The sequence below is a fragment of the Jaculus jaculus genome, chromosome 2, assembly GCF_020740685.1.
Source record: "Jaculus jaculus isolate mJacJac1 chromosome 2, mJacJac1.mat.Y.cur, whole genome shotgun sequence".
NCBI classification, from domain to species: Eukaryota; Metazoa; Chordata; class Mammalia; order Rodentia; family Dipodidae; genus Jaculus; species Jaculus jaculus.
Window position 1 is genome coordinate 109541912 of NC_059103.1, and position 24299 is coordinate 109566210.

Below are 24299 nucleotides of genomic sequence, written 5' to 3' on the forward strand. Positions count from 1 at the left end.
GGTAAGATGCCAAGAGTAAACAAACAGCAAAAGGTTTGGGTTTGTTGTGAAAGCTTCACCTATTATTTTTGATTGGGTTCTGAACTTGGCAGTGCTCATTTCCCAATCCTGCCTGCAGGGAAAAGTGAAAAGAACATGAACACTGTATTTCTGAACCAGTTCGTTGACATTTTAGAATGATGTAGCACAGACAGAAGCAGTGTGTTCAGTGGCTCAGTGATACTTAATGTGACCTCAGAAAGTTACTTTCTCCTGGCTGGCAGCAGTTCATAATATGGGACAATGTTACACACATCATCAACCAAGTCAGGACAAGTAGCCACACCAGGGTCCAGCCCAGGATTCACCTATCTTCTTATACATCTTTAGGTGGAATGGTTGAAAAACGAAGACATAATTGATCCTGTCGAAGATCGGAATTTTTATATTACCATTGATCACAATCTCATCATAAAACAGGCCCGCCTCTCAGATACTGCCAATTATACCTGTGTTGCCAAAAACATCGTTGCCAAAAGGAAAAGCACAACTGCCACAGTCATCGTCTATGGTGAGTGAGCTCACAGGGTCTCAGTCCATTCATGTCAAGCTGTGCTTCCTCGTCGGCAGTATTATTTCATTTCAGAGTATCAAGCCAGTGATCTCTTCAACCACATTCCTGTTCCTCCCAGCCTCTTGCAGTCAGTGAGGTTTAATTGCAATCCTGATGCTCATAAGAAAGATAAGACACAGCATCCCCATGTGACTACTCCTTCACGGATCTCTGGGCTCTCCAGAATCTGTATCACAAAGGCCTAGGTCAAGTTCAGGAGGGGAAGAAGCTGACGGCTGCCCATTGACACTTATGTGACTGACGCTCAGTACCGTGATGATGAATCCTAAGGAGGGTTGAAGCCAATCTGTTCTCCAACCACATCAACACAACTTGATCTCCCCCAGAACATGTCTTCCTCTCTTTCTCTCTCTCTCTTTCTGTTAGAGGCATACAAAACCACAGTAAAGGCAGCATGGTCAAGGAGCCATCAACCCCACAACATGAAAGGATGTGAAAGGACATCCCATTCTCTAGTCCCTCTCACCCATTTGTCATCTCTACCCCTATCAGGTCTCTTTAAATACTAGCCAGCTTCACACTCCATTTTGATGCAGTATAGATGCATTTGCCTTTGGGTGTACTCATGGTGTTGACTTAATTCACAGAGAAAACTGAACAACATTAGGCAGTATTTTGAGGTGAGGTGTTTTTTTTCTTGAGTGATAAGCCTAGGTTTCACCTCCACTCACAGTTTACTGAAGCTCTTCCTCCTCACTTCAGTGATCAGGAATATACAGGGACCCTGGATTCTGATGGTCAGTGTTGCAGTCAGGTTCACATTGCTGATAGAAATCACCCAACCAAGAGCAGTTGGGGGGGGGAGGGTTATTTTGGCTTACATGCTCTAGAAGGAAGCTCCATGATGGCAGGGAAAATGATGGCATGAGCAGAGGGTGGACATCACGCCCTGCCCAACATCAGGTGGACAATAGCAATAGGAGAGTGTGCCAAACAGGGAAAGCTGGGAAGCTGGCTATAACACCTATAAGCCTGCCCCCAACAATACACTGCCTCCAGGAAGCTTTATTTTCCAGTTGTCATCAGCTGGGTAAACTAGCATTCAGAATACCTAAGTTAATGAGGGACACTGAATCCAACCACCACAGTGAATGAAGGAGAGATGGTCACTGGTGGGTATTCTGGGATTTAGGGCAGCTAGTAAGTACTGAAGGATTTAAGAATATCATACCACAAAATATGCCCTTCTGGCATTCTGACATTTTTTTTTTTTGGTTGAAGGCATTTGAATAATAGCAGGTCTAGAAATATCACTCTCACTTTATTTCTCTTAAATGCAGGAGGTAAAGTTCCCATATGAAAGCTGTCTGCTATATATGCAAAGAAAAATAATTTTTAGCACTAAGGATGGGAAATTGAAATCAAGAGAATTATGTACAGATCTTATTCAAATAACTTCATCTCTTAGTAACCTTTTCAATACTTACCACTTGATTTAATTCAGTATATAACTGCTCAATTCTAATGTCATATCTGGGTCTTTATGTCTTTATAAAGTTTCCATGACATTTAAAACTTGAGTTAAGTAAGTTTGCATGCTTTTAACCTGTTGTTTCATCTTATATCAGTTCAACCACCAAATTGAACAAAAAATCTAAAAATGTAGAAATGAAAGTGTTGGTTTCTGGGAATGCTTTTGTAGTGCTGTGCTGATAAGGAATCACAAGAACAGACCATTATGTTGTTCCAAAGGCAGAACACAGAGATGCTTCAAAAGTGTCAATTTAATTACAGGACAGATGCACTCCATTTTTTTAAATCCTCTGATTACTCTGGGGTTTAATTTCCAAGTCCAGATAATGGCTTTGTTGAATTGTAAGCAATTGCATTTCTTAAGTCACAATAAATTGTTTCTTACTTTTTATCTTTGCCTAAACTGCCTGAAAGACTTGATTAAAAGCATTTAAAATGCAAAGTAGAAATCATACCCAATCACAGCATGTACCAGTCATAAATAAATAATGAAGGCAACTATATATAGATGTATTATATAGATATTTAATATACATGCAAGTCTCTTCCTATGTCTAGTGTTCTTTCAATATCCATAAAGGCAATGAGAATATTGTTTATAGGATACATCAAACATTTTGAGCCAAAGGTCAAGACTAAAAGTCAGATGTTCTCGGCCTAGATCTGTTTCTCTTTTACCCTGAACTTCCACAGACCTTATCTCTTTCCCTGTAAAATGGATGCATATATCCGGTAGTTGTGAAGGTGCCTTTATATCTAAATTATCTTATTTTTCATAGCTCATTAAAATTTTAGCAGAAGATCAAATGTATCCTATAGCCATAAATAGCAGTTTGTCAGTGTGCTAAAAAAAACAAGTTATACTGACAACACCATGACTTTGCAGATTTTTCTGAAGCTGAGCAGATTAAGTTGCTTTTAGAACCATGTCCTTATCATGACTCAGGTGTGTGTTGGACTTACCAGAAATCCCCAGAATAAACCTTACATCTAGGAGTATTTCTTACTCTGAATCCTCTCAGGGGAAAAAAAATTCTATTACCTGGAAATAACATGTTTTTACATCAGTATGATGCTGCTAGTATTTACTATGAATAGATAGTACTTTAAGATATGGAACAAACATATATTATTTTGCCTAAAGCATAACATTGACATTCATGAGTTATTAGATAGCTTCATATAGTATCATTTTAATGACTGCCAGAGTCCATCACATAAAGTTAGAAATTTATATATTTATATGTTTTTTTTAATTATAGATGCTTCTAATTATTTGTGTCTATATTTAAAATTTCTCCCACATAATACCTTTATTTGTATAAGCATGTATAAAATATTTGTGTTTATTCCCCATTGAATGGATTTCCTAGAAAAAATTATTTGGGGCAAGTCATATGCAGGTGGAAGGGTTGTGTTGTCTCAGTGGCTAACACCCTTCTTTACTTTCAGGAGGCAACTACATGTACTCTTTCCATTGTGTTTTAACTAGTAGCAAATAACTTCTGTTAGCGAGTCCTCTACTAAAGTAATTGTATAGACTCACATTACTGAATTACTTTAGAAAATCAACGTATTTTCTAGAGGTAGGTCTCCAGAGATGAACAGAGGACACCAATGTTAGCATATAGGTCCTATAATTAATTACACATAGTCTGACAGTTCCATCAAGTATCATAATTAGCCTTTTTGCACAAAATAGGTTCCTATTTCAAATACCTCAGCCACTTGCCAACCCAAACAGATTGCCAGTCAATCTGTTTGAAAGTCCAGTACTGTCAGATTTTATTCTGTAAAGAGGTGCATGTGTTATGTGTGAAACTGAATAAAATCCCTTAAAGAGCTCTGAAGATTGCAAATTCTAAAGAAAAATAATCAATCATCTCTTTTTTAAAACTCTAAGTGGTTTTATTCAGTTCCCATCATTCCGCTGGTAGCCTTGGCATCAGGATGTAAACATTTATTATGTGAGATAAGCTGTCAAAAGTAATTTTTGGAGCTTGACTAGGTAAGGGAATGCATTTTATTTTAAGAACACCAGCCAAGGGAAAGAGAATATAGCCCTTATTCATTTTTCCTGAGCGAGTTAATGTTGGTATTTATATATCTTTGTGTCTAGATTCTTCAGCTATACAATAAAATTCTGAAATGATATCCACATTGTCTTCTATCATTGAAATCTTTGCTGTTTTTTAATGGTTTCTAGGGAGACAAAGTATGGTTTCTGTTCTACATGGTTTGTGTAAACATTCACACACGTTTAATCGTATCCTGTATTGTTTGCCTCTCCTTAGTTAATGGTGGCTGGTCCACTTGGACAGAGTGGTCTGTGTGTAACAGCCGCTGTGGAAGAGGGTATCAGAAACGTACAAGGACCTGCACCAACCCAGCCCCACTCAATGGTGGGGCCTTCTGTGAAGGACAGAGCGTGCAGAAAATAGCATGTACTACCTTATGCCCAGGTAAATAAATTTTCTCATTCTACAACTCCCACAATTCTAGATATATGTCCTAGACATAAATGCAAAGGCCTATTCTTGACTCAAATGTGTGATAAACTTTATTAAAATACATTGTAATTTAATGTGTACCTTGCTCCGAAATCAAGTACATTCTCCCCCAAGAAAACTGAACTACACCACCCCATAAAGTGATGTGAAACAAGAGTCTGAACACCCACAAATATAATTCCTTTTGTGTTATTCAATGAAACTGCTGGAGCCAAGATTGTAAGTTCTATAATTCAAGGTATTTGAGCAGCAGTAAAAACCACACATGGTAGAAATAACAAAAACCAGGGAAATTAATTGGAATTGAAATTTAGAAAATGTTTTATACTGAAATATTTGATATGTGGTGTCAGTTTCTGGGCAAGGGCAAATAAAACATTTGGAATGAATTAAAAGGAAGGCAAAGCTTTGTGACACATGAGATAATGGAATTTGAAAATACAATGCACCAAACTCTTTATTATCTGTATGTGTGGGTCATCTGTATTTTGAGTTATTTGCAGTGGTTCCTATAACAAGATTATGTTCCTCTGCTTTTGTTATCATTTGTACTATTTCATATTGGTACCATCTCTTGACTAGGTTAATTGCAGCTCATATTTGCCAAAACCGGAATCAAATCCAAAACCTATTAACACACTTTAGTCATAAGACATATCCTGAAGTGAAGCTAATTTTTTTAAATAATCCATGCATTTAGTGTGTTATTAATATTTAAATTAATAATTTTGTTGTCAATTTCATTGTATAAATAAATAGCTTCCTTAGTTCTCTTGGGTTTTCCTAATTTTGTACTGGTCATCATTTAATAGAATTTTTGTCAAAAATGAGTGAGAGAAATCAACTGGAAAGAAAAAATATAATTCATGTGTTATATTCTCAAATGATGATTTCCAAGTGTTAAAATAGTTTCCTACACAGAATACTTGGAAAGCACTTATTTATGAAATAAATACTCTCCTGTATCATATCTAGGTGCTAACTCCTATAATTTGAAATACACTAATCAATTTACTGATTACTGTGATTGTGTATGTGTGTGTGCATGTGTCTGTGTATATGTGTGTGTGTGCCAGTGCTTCAGGATACTTCAGGATAGCACAAAGAAATTTGTATTTACTCCACATAACTGGGAGTAGTTGTGTAAAGGAAATATTAACATGCTCCTTATTTTCATATATCTCAATGCATATTGTGAATACTTATACAGTAATAGGAATGTGATAATAGATCTCCAAAACTATGTCAACCAGTAAATGTTCAGTAAATGATGTTTTCATTGTTTTACATAAAATTCTATGTAATTATAATAATTTATGTATTTAAAAAAATCAAACTATTTTCCCTAAAACCTGGTCTAACATTTTCTACTTATTTCTGTGAGAAACTTAAAAAGATTCATCTTGAAATATGACAGTAGAACTGCTATAGAATTTTTCCAGTTGGCATTTAGTTTATATATTTTTAGATATTCTCAGCTCATTATTAATTTCATGGCATCAAAATAGGGAAGAAATCAAGTGAATTCCAAGTGACATGCATCACTGCCAAATTAAGGACTTAACCTAAATATTATTTTAATATAAATATAAATGATTGTATAATAAAATAATGGAATGTAATCATCAAACAAAAAGCTGAACAGAACATAGTCTTTACAAGAAAGCATAGCACATAGTTTCAGCAAAACCAAGTGACCTGAATGACAAAAGGAAAATGGAGTATAAAGCCTAGAAAGGAGAAAGGGAAAGTAGGAAGAGAGGACAAGAGAGGGAGAGAAAGAAAGAATAGGTTTCTTCTCCAATGTACCTACTTTATTCCACACTCCCATCTACGTTCTACTTTCAGTGTCTACATGACAGTATGAATGAAGGAATCTGAGATGACAGTAGAAGCATCTTCATCTCCAATACAATATTCAGGAGTTTCCCCATTAAAGGATGAAGGGGTGCCACCTTGTGACACCTTTGATCTCTGTGTCCAGTAGTTTGTCAACAAGGAGCAAAGGACACACACATGTAGAGCAGGATCAACTCTACAGTGGGGTATTTTCATCCATGCCTTGGTTTGTAATGTTAGAGTTGAGCTCTCCTTTCGTTATGCTTTGCACTTCTCTCATGACCTGATGTTAGCTTTTCTCATGGCAGTGGATGGCAGGTGGACCTCGTGGAGCAAGTGGTCTACCTGTGGGACCGAATGCACCCACTGGCGCAGGAGGGAGTGCACAGCACCAGCCCCCAAGAATGGAGGAAAGGACTGTGATGGCCTTGTCCTGCAATCCAAGAACTGCACGGATGGGCTGTGCATGCAGAGTAAGTCAAACTGAGTACAGTGCAGGCAACAAGGGGTTTGATATGGTACCCTTTAGATATCTTTGAAGGGAATTCTGAACACTTGAAACAATGGTAAATATGAAATGGTAAATATGAAATGGTAAATATGAAAGCTATATCCTAGCTTTATCTCAAACTTGGGAAAAAAAATCCTAATCTCACAAGTATCAGAACCAATAATAACTGTGTCCAGTTAAAAAAATTGCCAGAAAGCATTGATTTTGCATGAGCAAAGAATGATTGAGCATTTCCATGGTGGGGCTGCTGTTCTTTCCAGACCAGAAAACCATCAACTCAGTTTAATTAGCACAAAAGGTACCCACCCAAAACTTCATAGAGCCAAAGCATGTCTTCCAAAATTTGAGCATTTATTCATAATTCATAGTTGCTACTGAACCGGTATCCATGAGATGTAAGATGTATAAAGACAGTGAACATTTCCTCAGGTAGTTTTATGCTGGTACAACAAACACTTGGTAAGAACATGTCACATGCTGTGATTGTGTTAGAAATTAGAACATGGGTGTAATTCAGCTTATTTAAGGAACATGCTGATAGAATGATTTTTTAATGAAAGCAGAGGCTTGGTTCAGGTAATGCAGTGGGTATAATAAGCTAAATATTCCTGATTTTTAATGCTCTTGTGCCTAAATTTCTCAGTGGAAAGGTAGTTTGTTTTCCAAACTTCCCAGCTCTTTACTGTTATTGAGGAGCCCTTAGATGTTCCTGATTTACTACCTCTTTTATTAACCAAAAAGATTCTAGGACTTGTTCTGAAATCATATGTATACAAGTAAATGGATCAAACAATGTGTTGCATAGGATCTGAACTAATGGTGGTCATTTGTTAACATTGCTCACAGCACATTGCATAGATAACCAAATGAATTTGTGTAAAATACTTATATTTATTAAAGAACTGTATTTGGTTTTTACCACACATGAGACTGTTTACCTTTCAGGGTCTATAAACACAAGAAGCTTTAAAAAGAAATCTTAGCATACAAATACATATTTATGTGGATCACCTGCAATAAAATCCAATAGGACTCTTAGCTTGTGTACCAAACACATTGTGCTATGAGACAGGAAGCTGTGGCCAAGTGCTGCCTGCTGCTTCTGCTGACTGGGGACAGCCTCCATCGTACTGAAGTGCGAGGGTGAGAAGACAGTTGTTTAACTAGCTGTATACCCAGATACAGGGTTAACTCCATCAGGCATGACTTTGAATTGTGGGCTAGAATAATAACATAATATTCATAAACCTTTTTGTTCAAATGTTTTTTTTTTTTGGTTGCTTAGTAGTCTTACTTTGTGTTAAGCAAACTGATTCAAGTGATTGAAAAGTCAAACTGTTTGGAGTTGCTTATTTTTTTGTTTGTTTGTTTTGTTTTTGAGGTAGGGTCTCACTCTGTTCCAGTCTAACTTGGAATTAACAATGTAGTCTCAGGGTGGCCTTGAACACATGACAGTCCTCCTACTTCTGCCAACTAAGTGCTGGAATTAAAGGTGTGCACCACCAAGCCTGGCTAAACTATTTGGAGTTTTTATTTCTTATGCATTATAATTATCTCAATATAATATTTCAACATTGGGTAATAGAATGCCTACTTCTACTTCGTGCATTGAAAAGTGATAAGATTGATGTGTTTTTATAAGAAATAGAATGCTACAAGTTGGCATGTTGGGCTTTTGTTGGTTATACAAAATGAAACTTTCTAGATTATGACATTTGTCAAAACAAACAGTTAATGTTCGTTTTAAGATTTTTATGACCAATAGTTCCTTAATATATAGATCATCTCCCATAGCACTCATTGAATTTTTACTCATGACTGGATATTGGCCAATAATAATGCCCTGAAGTACATGGAGAGTGAAGAAGAATATGGTTACAAACAGTTTTAGTTTGTTTGTTTTGTCTTCCTTTTTTGTGATCAAGTTTCTTGTTACACTGAAAGATTTTGGTGTTGAATTAAATTTATTCAGTTAAAAAGCCATTTCTGCAGCTCTGATTTCCTATCATAACAGTACCTGCTTCATCCATAAACTCTTTCATCTGACTTTCTATATCTACTCTAGTCCAACAGAGAATTGTAGTCTATACTACTATTGATTTCCTGGGTGATAAAGCCACAGAGCTATTGCTGTGCTGTGTAATTACAGTATTTTACAGTATAAGCCATAGTTTCTGTTTACCAGGAAGCTTGGAATTTCTGGCAGATCATTGCTGCCAAAGTTTTGCAAAGAAATAATATTACCTTCAGTTTGAAAACAAAAGGCTTTTTTAATGATGGAACTGCAGAGCTTACAAGAGAAGCAATGTCAGTGTTATAAAAAGAATGAGAGTAGAAAATATATCCACAGGGTTGGAATTGCCAATTATAAATTTATCATTTAGTTCTTATTTGTTTGGGAAGAATTAGTATCCTGTATATGTTGATAAACATTTAATAATACTATCTCAAAGTAAAGCTAGCCTACTTACCATTAAATCCAGTATGAAATATAAGCTTTAAATCTACTCAAAATAACATGCAAATATTTTTTTTAAAATATTTGTGTTTTTTTATTTGAGAAAAATGACAGAAAGAGGGCAAACAGAAAAAGAGTGAGTATGTGATTTTACCTGGGCACTGGGGTATCAATACAAGGTCTTAAATTGCTTAGTAATCTTTACAACCCCTATAAATAATTTTGGTATAAATATACTAATAGGTAGGAGAAACTCAGAGTATATAATGGATGGGAGTAAGTCTCAGTTACCTAGAAATCAAAGTCTAGTATTTTTCAGGAAGCCAAATTGGTACTTACAAGCTATACAATATGAAATACATAGAAAACATTATTGTCACTATTTGTTTCAAAGCAACTAAATACAGGCACAATTCTTCCTTTACCGCCTAACTTAATAAAAACACTTTTGATTCAAAGCAAGTAGAAATATTAGGTAAAAAATTACAGGTAAATACACATGTGCATGCATATGCCCAGATATACATAGAAAGGGAAGAAAGAAGTATGAAATCCCAAGAGTTATAAAAATAATTGCAATGCAAAGTAAAAGGTGAATGTGAGGGGCACCAGAATGCCAAGAAGCACAGTAACATGATTTTGATCCCAAGACTGAGAGTTGGGATGTCAGATTGGAGTCAAAAGCAGAATCTCTGGCTTTATGACAGAATGATACAGACTCTAGGAGGCAAGATCCCTGAGTAAAGCTGTAATTCAAAGGTTGCCCCACCATGACGGACAACTAGAATGTGTCCACCCACCCATCCAAAGAATCCACAGGAAACTCATGATACAGAGAAGGAACTTGAAGCCTTCACTTAAATGAAAGCTATGTTAAAGCCACAAGCTACACCCAGCTCTGGTATGGAATTTAAAATATAGTGTAGGGAGCAAAATAAAAACAAAATGATATGCAATGGACATAATTGGTAAAATTTCTGGGACACTAGCAGGGTAAACTGAAGGCTCCATGTAAGGTTTCTTCTTTTTTAAAAAAAATTTTTTTTGTTCATTTTTATTTATTTATTTGAGAGTGACAGAGAGAGAGAGAGAGAGAGAGAGAGAAAGAGGCAGATAGATAGAGAGAGAATGGGTGCGCCAGGGCTTCAGAAATGAGAGAGTTACTTTATATATAATAGAGCAGAATCTGGTCATTGTTGAGCCAACACAGCCAAGCTCTAATTTAACCCTTAAGAATTCTGTTTTGAAAGAGAAAACACCATTTGACAACCAGTGTTTTTAGCTTTATCTTGATAGCAGTTGGTTTTATGTACAATAGAAATTTTTATTAACATAAAACAATTTTACATCTTACCCATGATAAAATTGATTAAGCTTAAGCAAGCTATCACAACATATTTTACTTAACAGGAGGATAAAAGTTATAGTGACTGAAATTAAATCACTTAAATCTAAGGGCTTAAACCTAGTGATGACTATGTGATATAATTAGCATAAATAAAACAGAGGCTATCTTTAAAGCCACAATGTCTTTTAGGTATGCGTACCTCACCTTTGGAAATTAAACATTTATACATGAACCTTTGTCTTAAGGCTCAGTTTATCCAATAGTTAAAACCTTGACAAATACAGGAACCTAATTTACTTTATTGAGAAGCCTTACTCATAAGACCCAGTTTCTCTACTGCTTTTAACTTTGGCATCAAGCAACTTATTTCAGATTTTATCCCATTAAATGTTTCAGTGAAGGGGCCTGTCCCTTAGCAACCTTCATTACCATTATGGTCTCCCATATCTCCTTTTCTGGTCCCTTGTTTTTTTCTTGGCTTCCTGAATATAATAAGGCAGAGGCTGCCACCTGAAATTTCTTATCTGGTTTGGCTACCAATTTTTGTAACTTCTTTCAAATACCAGGTATTGACTGAGTTAAAAATTTATCTTTAAGAAGAGTTTCCTCCTCCATGGTATCTGGAGTTATATTAGTATGTTTTCTAATTGTCTCCTTAAGTCTCAGGAGAGAACTAATAGACAATCTCTGTTATCCCAGTATTATCTAAATGAGCCCAGTTTTTAAGGAGACAGGGCAGCAGAGATTTTGGGGGGTGTCTTGGAAGCCAACTTACTCATATGAAACAAAGTGGAGGAAAGGGAAAACGAGTCTAGAGGTAGGTTATGCCCAATCCTGGCTTTTATCTTCTTGTGTAAGGGAGGCATCCCTCCAACCAAATTTGGGAGAAGAAAATGGGGCTGTTTTTATCTTCTTCCTATAGGAGTCCTCACCCAAATTTCCCTGTTTACTCCCCACCCAAACAGTGACACATAGTGTGATGTATGTGCCGCTGGGAGCAAGGAAGGTCCAGGATAGGATATCTGTGCTCTTCCTATCTGGCCAGTACCCAAGCCCGCGTGTCTCTAGCACTCCCCCAGCCCTGCACGTGTCTTAGGTCACGCAGGTAAGGAGTGCCACTGGCAAGACAGGCCCAAGTGTGTAGACTCCCACATTTACTCCCGTCTTGATAGCCTATATGTCCTTCTTGGAGAGGGGTTTCCTGGGACTGCTTTCCCTTCTCCGCTCTGTGGGAGCCTGGGATATGGGCCCCCATTTGTGAATGTTTCAGAGTGGTCTAGGAAATAAAGGGTATTATGTTAAAGATAATCTTGATTTTGTTACCTTAAATATAGGGATCCTACTACTTGTTGATATTAGAAACTGAGACAGATGAGAGGGATCATTTACTTGATGCCTTCTTATCATATATGTGTGTACCCTGATATACATTTTAGGAAAGTGTGATGTTTGGCTTCTGTAAGTAGTTTGTAACTTGACCAAGTACCTTGACTCAGTTTACCTAGTTAATCTTTATTTTTAGTGGGAAATTTCATCCCATCTAGGTTGACAACTATAACAGAGTGCTAAGGGTCCAGGAAAGTCCTTGCACCCCATGCCTTAGGTTTGTTTCTAATTTTAGTCAAAGAAATGAATAAAACATAAGACCGAGAAGGATAATTATTAAATTATTGCATTTATTGAGGGAAGTACAGAGCCAAGGAAAGGCACCCACATGGCTAGAGATCCCGTGTAGAGGGCCTTGAAAAAGTATGGAAAGAAAAATAAAACGTTCAAGGAGGTCCTTCCATGTAAGGAGCTGGAGGGGGTAAAGGATCCCATGTGGAGAGTAAAGACTAGTGTCTCTCCCAGCTGGGCCTGGGCCTAGATTGAGCCCCTCATGGCTGGGCCAGCCTGGGCCCAGCTGAAGGAAAAAACTCACTCACAGCTGGAAGTTCCCAAGTGATCAGAGGTTCAAGTTGGTTTCATTTTATTAAAATATGTTGTCAAAGGTAATTAGAAACCATAAGATTCACTTGATGTCTCAGAAATCAGTTGGAAATTTTGGTTTACAGGAACATTGTTAATTTTTGAAAAATAAAATAAGCATTTCAAACACAACAGTCTTTTGTACACTAAATAGCATGGATTGCACTGAATGAGAAAGCAGTGACTCTGAGTGTCTGTCACTACTGAAAATAACAAAATCCACATCTAATTGTTCTGATGTGAGAAACTTAATGGCAAACCTCACTGTCTTTACTTACTATTGCTACAAACTAGTACATGTTTTTCAGGAGGCAGTATTGTAAGAGATGTTGTACTCCCTTCATATTTCTTTGTAGCCTTTCCCAAATGAGATGAAAATAGCTGCTCCAAATTGTGTAGTATAATTTTAAAATAGAATTATATGAAATGATCTTTTGAGAGATAGCTAGAGAAAAAGAGGGAGAAAAAGAAGATATATAGAGAGAGATATAAGAGAATAAAAATGCCCTTTAGCAATCTCCAAAACATACTAAGCCAACAAATGAGCATGTTATTTATGTTGGGATACACTGGTAGTCCTAAGAGCAGCTAACTAGTGCAATTTTTATGATGGGTTTAGGATTAGACATTTTGATATGGCTGCAACATAATAGTTTTTAGCATATTGTAAATAACCATTCAAAGACTACATATGTACACTGGTCCAGACATTCGGATTTGGGTATATTTGTGTACTCGCTAGATTAAATTATTACATTCATGGAAATATTCCTGTGGGTTTTATCTTTTAATCTCATAGAAATGTGAAGTTCCACACAGGCATATGTAAGAGTTCAGATCTAAACGTGGAACTCCTTTCTCAGGAGAGTGTATGTCATAGAAGACCAATAACTGATGCAGTCTACAAATAAGAACTGCCTGGCATTGTGTGTGCCCCAGTGAACTTCCTGACATTGAGAAACTGAAAGTTATGCATTGTGCAAACTTAGCATTTCTATTCATTAAAACGTTTACATGTCGCATAACCGCTCCATTAATTCTCACTAAAGGAAGTTGCACAGTTCTCTGGGTGTAAATTTCAGTGTGGACACACTGCATACCAGGGCCTCTGGAAACCCAGGTGCACTTAACATGGGAAATCATTTACCTTACAAATCATCATGCCCTCGCTGCGGAATGATGTGTTTATAAGCACCCGCAGTAGGCATTTGTGAAGGTGCTAGTCAGTTTCCAAAGAAATTCTTGTCAGCACAGCAGTCTGATAGGAACGCATAATTGTGAGCATTAGACAGTGAGTGTTTGTATCTGCAGTCAAAAGTTGGTGTCAGAGCAGCGTTTCTATAGCACCGGACAGGCAAGTGTCCCAGATGGCAAATAAATATTCTGTCCATGGTCTTCCTGCCCAATTCAGTGCTCAACAGTCTCCAGCATAATCAGCATGGTCTGCTTCACTACCTTCTGGTAAAACATTTTCCTGCTCTTGAAAGCAAGGATGTGGTCAGAAACTTTAGCCCACAGACACCTGATGAGCACCTGTGATTTCCCCCAACAAGTTAGTGTGAGGAGACAAAAGCCAGGGCTTCTGACTCAGGTGTCATCTTTAAGAGGACTAGCAAGGTGTCCCCTTGCAAACAGCCACATGAAAGCAGGACTTTATCGAGAGCACACGGGTGTAGGGCCAAGGTTATTTCTTGAATATTTCTTTTTGTCTAAGAATTTGCTGCTTTTTGGGATTCAGCCAGCTTTTTTGAAGACTCTACGTCATATAACTTCTGACCTGGTATCTTCCCTATGACGAAAAGACTGGAAGAGCATCACCTCTGGGTAGAGTAATATATTCTTCTTCTTTAAGAACATTAATAGGCTTGGGTTCTACTATATGAAAACACTCCAGAAACTGATATATGGCTTTGATTTTGTGGAACTGAGGAGATGAGTTTAGGGCACTTACGCCACAGCTACTGTGAGTCAGAAGATGAGATTTCTATTTTTTTTTTTCCTGCTGGGATGTTAATCATTTGTTACCCAATTTCAGAAAGGTCTGGCTGGTAAATATTAGTAACAAGGCTGTGGATTATCTTAAGATGAAATAGCCAACTGTCCTTGGAAAGAAGGAACAGCACATTTCCATGGCAACCTCAAATAACTGACATCAGTGCTAATCAAATGTTCTTTTAAATTTTTGTCATCATGGCCTGGAATTCATTTATTTATTTATTTGGAATTCTTTAGCTCCATCAATTAAAAAAAACCTTAGAAAAGTGGTAAATAATAATAACTGACCCTGGGTATGTTTGACAGATCTGACCTTTGACATCATTAGTGCAACTCTGATGGGTGTGCAAAACAAGAACTGACTTGCAAGGAAAAAAAAAGAGAGAGAGAAACTGAACATGTTTATTTCAACTGGTCCTTGAGGTTTTCATAAGAACATTTGCATCTGAAGACATGTAACTGGGATAAGAAAATCCCATGTGTTGGCTTAATGAAGAACTCACAGGCAAATAGACTGGACAGCCAAGTCAAGGAGAAAGCAAGTCCACCAGGAGCAAAGATTCTTTCAGGATAGGGTCTTAAAGGAGGAAGAGGCTTTTGAAGATGTCTATGGTGTGACAAGTAGATAAATATGACTAAAATGATTCCACATTTTGGTGATTTAAGCTAACACAAACTCCTTTCTGTACTATGTTTACAAAGGGTCTTTGAGCAGTCCACTATCTAAACTCCCTGGGTAATGAGTACATTACTGGAAAGCAGGCATTCTGAAACATAGGTAACAAAACCCATGTTGGTTTGCCATGTGATTTATAATACACAAGCTAGTCATTAGTCCAGTAAATTACAGTACTTGTCACTGGGTCTAACTGCTAACATTTTGAAACAGTGATGCAAGCAGCAAGCCTTTCCAGATACTTGCCGGATCTGAAATGACTCTGAGAAATAACTACCAGTGCTATCTGGTAACAAAATCACAAGCACTGCTATGTTCTGCCACAAATGAGTATAAAGAAAAGTTTATTTTTCCTAAAAAGAGACCACAACTGGGATAGAGAGATGACTTAGCAGTTGAGATGCTTGCCTGTGAAGCCTAAGGATCCAGGTTCAATTCTCCAGGTCTCACATAAGCCAGATGCCCAAAGTGGTGCATGCATCTGGAGATCATTTGCAGTGCTGGAGGCTCTGGTGTGCCCTTTCTTTCCACCACCAACCCCCAACACGCCATCTCTCTCTCCCTCCTTCCCTCCCTCCCTCTGTAATGAATAAATTACAAATAAAAGTAAATTTAAAAATAACACAAACTCGACCTGAGTGTAGTGGTTCATGCCTGTAATTTCAGTATTTGTTAGTGCGAGGCAAGAAGGTTGAGTTCCAGACTAGGCTGAGCCACATAATGAGAATTTGTCTCAACAACAACAAACAAAATAAATAGCAAGCAATACGAACCATAAAGTGTTATGCATACCATTTATCACACTTATAAACAATGGCTAAATTATATTCAACAATGGATAACATATGAATCAATCCTCTTTTAAAGCCCTCACAGCATCCTTAAGTTTGTTTACATATAGTCAGGTCATAGATGATTCTCCATATTGGACTACAGTGAGTAAATTGATAAGGCAGGCAAAACTCCTTATAAAATTTTACTGCTTCTACTTTGACTAGCTTGATTTACAATATAAAGAACGAGTTTGAATTCCCATACATCTAAATTAGACATTCATTAAGTTTTGTTTAAGAGCTCTCAAATCTTGAATGCCATAAAAATTTTATATCATATATTTTATAGTTCAAGAAATTTCAGGTTTATTGTAATTCTATTCATTTTTACAATATCATGATACACTGGAACTACGTTCTAGCTTATGTAACTCCTGACTTCTCTCTTCTACATTAGGCATGAACACGCTGAGAAACAATTGTATTGAAATGAATTGAATTAATACTGAGAAGATGGAAACAATAACTATTGACAGAGTTTTTGGCCACCCTTTAGTAATGAGTATGTTTTGCAAAGGAAAAACTGAGGCACTAAATTGAAACTGTCCACACAAGGCCCAGGCCCATGTTTGTAGCCAACATACAAACCCATTTTTATTGTTGTTATTATTTTTTTATTTGTTTTGCTTTTCAAGAAAGGGTCTCACTCTTGTCTTAGACAAGGCTGACCTGGAGTTCACTACATAGCCTCAGAGTAGCCTAGAACTCATGAATCCACCTACCTCTGCCTCCCTACTGCTTGGATTACAGGTGCATGCCACCATGCCCGGCACAAAACCTAACTTGTATTAAATAAAGCCTGTTACTGTACAGACCCTTGAGTAATGGAAGCAAGGGGTTGTAAGATTTTTATTACTTTATCTTTTAAAATTTTTATTATTTTATTTATTTGTATGCCAGAGCCCCTTGTCACTATAAACCAACTCCTAACCATGTACCACTTTGAGTGTCTGGCTTTAGGTGGGTACTGGAGAATTAAACCTGGGCTTCTAGGCTTTGCAAGCAAGCAGTTTTAACCACTGAGGCATCTCTCCATTCCATATTTTATTACTTTAAAATGAGATGTTATTCTGATGTCAAGAATCTCTCCAAATATTAATGTTTATCATTTTTTTTCTGGTAGTCTCCTTAGAGAAATCATATCTCTCCTTTAATTAATTACTTGAAGTTTCACGAGCAATGGGAAGTACTCAATATACATTAACACATATATTATCCCAGAAAGTTTTCCATTTACCCTAGATCAGAAATGCCAAAGTTTGGTTCAGGTCTTTACCCTATTCCTAAAGCAAAGACACTATTTAGAAAGTGTATTATTTGAAGGAGAAAATTCTATAAGTTATTACTATGCCTTCCTACCTCTTATGGATATCAATCACAATGTTTCAAATACGAGAGACATTTTGCAGGCTACATTTTAGTGTTATTTGAGTCAGTCACTAAACTATGTATCAAACTCTTTTCTATTAGTTCCTCATATCTCTTCATTTAATTCAACTACTTAAGACCCATAAACTACATAACAATTCTGAGGCTATAACCCAAGGGCTGGGCTTATCCTTTACTTTAGTGTTTCACCAGCATTGTCTCTTGTCACTTTGTACTCAAAAAGGTCGACACAGGAAGTTCTAATACTTGGACATCATCTGAAAAAATAGGGCTTAAAAGATGACTTAGCAATTAAGGATCCATGTTTGACTCCCCAGTTCCCACATAAGCCAGATGTACAAGGAGACATAAGCACATAAGGTCACACATGCACACCAGGTGGCACATGTATATGGAGTTCAATTGCAGTGGCTGGAGACTCTTGTGTGCCAATTTTCTCTATATTTCACACACACAGCTAAATAAATAAATAAATAATTTGAATGGTCCCTTCCCTGGGCTAACAGATGACCTTGTGAAAATTTTAAGATGTCATTCATTTCTTGTCACTTTACCATAGCCCTCCACAAAATAGTGAAGATTATGTTGGTAGTCCAAACCTAGAGTCAACACACATGGAATGGTGACTTCCCAGGGTTAGACAATAGAAAACATGTATACCAAGAGTGTGATTCAATTAGATGTTTGAAACCAAATTTTAATTGAATTTACACCTCGGATAACTTTGGCAGCATCAGAACTCTTTGTAATAAAACACTCTCATTAACTGCAAAAGGTTGAACAGGATCTTGAACTTGCGTTATAATCCAGGATGAGATGGCTTTTGTGCAAAGGAGCACAACACTGATGTTCAGGATGCCTGCTCTGGCTGGCAAACTTCATACCTGAACAGTTCTGTGATCATTCCCTATTCTCCCAGGTTCCCTTTACAACAATAAATTTTTCTCCGAACATTCAAACAATTGTTTTTCAGAAAGATGTTTTAGGGTATAAGCAATTCTATTGCATCCCTGTCCCAGCACTGGCTCCTTCTGGCCCACACATTGGCTAGTGCATGCTCCTCTAAGCTCCATGTATATGAAAGAAGAGCCATCAACCCAGGACTTGAAACGTTGGAAGTTGTCATCAGTGAGGGTATATTTTATTCTGAATAAATTTCTCCCACTACAGATATCTAGTGTCCTTGGCCTTTCATCACTAAATTCCAAAAACAAGCCACAGAACATGAAAATCCAGAAAAGAGTATACGCAGTCCCTCTGGTCCCTAGCTAATACCCCCTGGTTCAGAAACCATTTTAGTGTCACTTTTTACTCCAGTCCTGGAAATTTGCTTCTGAAACATTTCACTGTGTGGTTGCCAGAAGCCACAGAGACCTAGCGCAAAGCCCCTGTAAACAGGGAAAATGAAAGAGTATACAACATTTAAAGAGGGCATTGCTCATGGTTTCTCAGAAACACTGAGTTTCTGGGCTTTGTAGCACCTGAGGAAGTTGAAACTCAAGCAAGTTTCCAAAGGTCATTCATTAACACTAGGCTGCACTAACTCTATAGTAAAATCCCTTCAGAACCCAGTATTTTAGTGTAATTTAGCAGCATTCCTCATAATGACATTGTTCAGCCATTGACCAGAACTGTTTATCATTTGCTGACTATTTGCAATGTACAAGCACTCTGCGAATCTGGTGTATCCCTTCCACAGCTATGGGGGAAAGCGTCAGTATTCCTCTTACACAGATTAGAAACTTGAAGTTTGGCCTAGAGGAATGGCTTAGCAATTAAGGTGCTTGCCTGTGTAGCCAAAGGACCCAGGTTCAATTCCCCATGGCCCATGTAAGCCAGATACACAAGGTGGCACATGCATCCGGAGTTCATTGGCAGCAGCTAGAGGCCCTGACATGGCCAGAGGCCATGAAACATGGTATAGCCTCCCCCTCTCTCTCTCTCTCTCTCTCTCTCTCTCTCTCTCTCTCTCTCTCTCTCTCTCCGTATATATATATATATATATCTTTCTCAAATAAATAAATAAAAATAGAAAAATAACTAAAAAAGATAAAAATAAGCTTGGGAATGGGAAATAGTTTGACCAGCCTATCTCAGCTAAATAAATAAAAGCATGGCTAAGACTCAAAAACGTTCATGAGATTGAAAAACTCAAGTTCATGAGCTCAAGTCACTGCACTGGCTAACAGCACTGGCACCCTTTCACTTGCCCTTTCTTTAAGTAGCAGAGCTCTTAACTGAAACCACTAAGATACTGACCAGGCTGTTAAATTAACACTAAAAATAATTATTCTATTTTGTGTCGTACTGGACATGTTATTTTTTTCATTATTGTTAGGTCTGCTCTCAGCAAGGCCACCTCATTAGCTGAAGAAAATATCCCCTGTTGTTCTGGGAGAGACAAATCAGACAATCAAGTATAGAAACAAACTGAGGAGAGTGATTCTGTGCTCCCTTGCTTAGGGGATGGAACAGTAATCCCTTTTTTCTCTGCACCCAGCCTCCTAAGAGATGGTTGACTTCTGTAGTAGCAGAAGTATTTTGAAAGGGATGGAAAACATTTTACAGGGTTGCCTTTCCAAAACTCTATCAGTGTTTCCAGAACTAAGTAAATTGGGGTGTTGGGATGTGGGTGAACACACTTAATAGTGGTCTGTTTTAAACTTTCCCACTTAGGAAAATAACAGTTTGGCCAGATTGGCTATGGAGAATAACTAATAGTGTATGAGACTTTTGAAAATATTTATTTAAGTTTAAAACAAATTCAAATACAAATAGTTCATCAGATATATCAATGCATCTATTTTCTCCGTGCTGTGTATTAAGCAAAACCCCATGAAAACCTCATGTAAAGTCAAAGTGAGGGTTTTTTTCAAAGTTAGATTCAGTCATAGGCTTTGCATTTCATTTGGAATAGAGCTGATGTTCCAGCCTGAACCATAGTGCCTACATGGTTCTCATGCTGCCCACAGTGCACGCCCATGTACTTACTTCCTGATCTGTCCTGACCGGCGCCACCCTGTTATCACCTCAGGATGTTAGCAGTCACTGTCCTTCTTAGAACGTTCTTCATCTTTACTTGTATCATCCCTTCTCCTTACTTAGGCTACAACTCAAATTGCATCACTTATGTTCTAGGTTAACTGTCTCCATAGCTTTTGTCAGACTACATTCTTAGGCATTTTGTTTTTTGAAATGGATCTGATTTTTTTAAAAAAAAGATCTGTGTATCATGCTCTGTATTTGCTTAATTCCTATTAAATGGAAGCTAGGATGTAAGTCCATGGATGCAGAAAACATCTCCCATATTTAAAACAGAACACAGAATATAATAAGATTCATAAGTACTTGTGGAACGAATGAGTAAATGAATGAACTGTTTTTATTTCTGTGCTTGGAAGTGTATAAATAAGTCTGAGAAACATACCACAAGACACGTGTTCACTGAATGGTTTAAGCCTAAATAAATATGGAACATTTTAAAATTTAAAAATCTGAATTTCTATTGTTTGTTTATCCGCCTGTCAAAATTGAGAATTCTATTGGAAGGTAGGGATATAAGCCAAGGAAATCAGAAACTGTTTCCTGGGGAGAAATTCCAAATTATGTCATATGTCTGTGGACATGAGCTTTTCCTTTCACAGGATCTGGAAGTGCTGCTTACTCAAGCAAGCTCCTTTGGGCATGTATAGAAGCTTTCCAAATGAGCATCAGAAAGAAGTCCAATTATCTCAATTAGTACTCATATCCTTGCCCTCTTACATGCCAAAAAGTAAGTTTTTTCACATCCCTCCGCTTAGTACCACCAGTTCCAGGAAAATGCCCTCATTGCCTCCCACAGTAGCGGTGAACCTAGTTTGTCATCAGTCGCTGTTTCTAAACTAAAGCCTCTATTTGTCCCAGTTGTCCTTTTATTGAGTTCACAGAATACAAATGGAAAAAGGTTATTACCAGACAGAGATGTTTAGAAATGAAACCCAATCCTAATACATGGACTCAGACAACTGAAATAAGGAATATAATATTTATAAAACCAAGTAGGAGGTTGCAGTCATTGCTCTAAAATAAATCATTAAAAATTAATTCAAAGCAAATCTATCTGTGTTCCAGCAAGCTTCTCTGTCATTAAATCAGCACTGCATGTTTCTCCAGAATTAGTTCCCAAATAGGTAAATAGCTTGTAAGAACAGAGTGTTCTGAAGACCACAGAAGAGCTACCTGCAGCAGGAGTTAGAGTTGCTTTTAGTATTAAAGCTCTCCAGACCTTTCCTTCTGAACTAATTAATTGTGATTGCTCCAGTCTCTCTCTGTTTCTTGCCCTTGAGTATTACTAAGGATGTTTAATTCACATGTTTCATGTTCATATTCATTTGATTAATCCAAACGGTGCTATACTATTTGATTAATTTATATGACATAGAATATTAAATCACAGGGAACAGTGGGTGCCAGTTATAACTTCTTATTAAACTATTTCTGATTTTCTCATTTCAAAAATTTTGTGTTCCACATGGCAAATGTTTTTGTTTTTCCCTATCATCTACTTGATGTTATCATTACTATTATATGTTACTATTATGACCAGTTTTCTACTCAGAATATGCCTAAAAGGAAAAGAAACCTTAAAGTGTCATTTCAGGTGAGGTGAGCTTACAATTTTTCCCAACGTATAACATTCCTGTGAAACACTAAAATAAATAATCTTATAATCTTTTGACCCCACTGATTTTCAAATCATTTCAAATAATAAACAATACAACACCCAGTTTCCACAGCATTGACAGATCATCCAGTCCCTAGATAATTCCTTCTGTATTTAAATGAAAGGAACAAGAGACCACAGAAAATCCAGACAGTAGATTTGAAAAATAGAAAGAAGGAGGTGACCACAGCTCAGCTGAGTAAATGAGTGCTTAACCTTTGACCGGTGATGACAGGCCTGCTTTAGTCCTTTAGCCCTTTTAAGCCAAAAGCAAGCTGTTATGATTAAATTTAAAAAAATGAAAAAAAACTGTAGAGAGCCTTCTGAGCATGTCTTGGGATTTAAAGCATATGGCAGGGATAAGGAAAAAAGATTTTCCTTATGCTAATGACCCTTGATGTCTGAAATAAATTAGATCCATTAGAGTTTATGCTCAATAAAAGAAAGACTTTAAGCACTCCAAAGTTAGTGACTCGAGACCAGTTTTTTTGCTCTAAAATTCAATCTGCCTACTTATTAATTCTTCGTGAGGCTCCACAGCAGACAAGGGATACAAAATCATAATTCTGTACTCAACCAGAATTTTAAAGGACCACAGGTTTCTTTTCCTTTTCCTTTAATTAAACCATTTTTCATGCTTCCCATTTTGTTTCCTTCATTAATTTGATTTTGTTCGCATTTCTGTTTCTTTTTTTTTTTTTTTTTATCTTTTCAAGGTTTTATTTACCCTATTTCAACTGAACAGAGAACCCAGAATGAATATGGATTTTCTTGTAAGTTTGATGTTTGGGTTTTATGTTGGGGAATAATCCTTTAACATGACTGCCCTCATTTAAGATTGCCTTTCTTTGGCTCACAGATGTGTACACAGGAAATAGGATCTAATGTATTCTAACATGAAAAACAAATTAGATTTTCAGTGCTGAAGAGAAGAAAGGGTCATTTCAAGTCTCTGCCAGCTTTCAAATCTATCAGTCTACCATCCGAAGCATGAGTCCCAGTCACTGAGAAAACATATCATGAAATTGGCTGGTATAACTAAAGGGCAGAGTTCAAATACTAAAATGGAAAAGGTTGAGAAAATGTAGATCTTTTGTGCTAGAAATCATGAATAAATAATTGTGGCCTGGCAAAGTAAAACATTAAGGATTTATCTATAGTATTCGGATCGGAGTTTAGAACCTTGCTGCAGCACACCCAGAAAACCCCACAGCAAAGTGGGGCCAACATTTTGAAAGCACAAAGTAGCACTCACCTACAAGAGCTCCGAAGGTTGAGGAGCTCCCTGCCAGTAGTGACTGATGGGAAAGTTCTTGAATCTTGGGAGGAGCAATATTCTTTTAAAAGAAAACACAATTGTGTCACAGTGTATTTGCACATAAGATGGGAAAAGAAATGGGGCAACTGTCAACAGTGAATTCATTAAAACTGTAGGTGTATGAAGACAACATAACCTGTGAGCCACAGACAAGTGCAACAATGCATTATTACCATGTACAAACCTTTTGTCTGTAAGTCTTAGGAGAGATCAGTGGATCCTAGAATTTTAGGAAGGTCATAAACCTGAGAACTTGAAAATTCTTTCTCACAGAATACACATGTACATAAAATTGACAAGTGTTTATATTGTTAACTCAACACCTAAAATGCTAATTAAAGCAACTTGTTTATGTGAGGGTATAAGTTTTGATTGACCTTGCAGAAATTTTCCTATGGGTTACAGAAAACTAAAACCAGAGACTCAACGAAGTCAAGTGTTCACCAAAGGTTTAATTTTGTTTTGTTTTAATAATGTCACATTTTCCAGTTGGGTCAAAGTGTGGTCAATATAACATATGTAGGAATTTTGTTCTTTTCATTACCCAACCATAGTCCTCCATGGATTGTATCTTGTGCTGATCAAATGCTTACTTGAACTCTGTAAGCTTTCTGATCACTGAACCAGCCAGACCTTCATCTCACCTAGACTAGTGCCATAGTGCTG

The 24299-nt window shown here is 37.1% G+C and overlaps 1 protein-coding gene across 3 annotated transcripts in view; it reads left to right on the forward strand.

Moving 5' to 3' along the window:
* Window positions 1-24299, forward strand: part of Unc5c (unc-5 netrin receptor C) — a 380036-nt gene that overhangs the window by 305340 nt on the left and 50397 nt on the right. For 2 of the 3 annotated variants that reach the window (XM_004661628.2, XM_045144365.1), the window contains exons 5-8: window positions 370-550; window positions 4381-4548; window positions 6744-6908; window positions 23032-23088. In XM_004661628.2, the coding sequence (XP_004661685.1) occupies window positions 370-550; window positions 4381-4548; window positions 6744-6908; window positions 23032-23088 (571 nt within the window). The remainder of the gene's footprint in view (window positions 1-369; window positions 551-4380; window positions 4549-6743; window positions 6909-23031; window positions 23089-24299) is intronic. The other variant, XM_004661629.2, reaches the window with a different exon arrangement.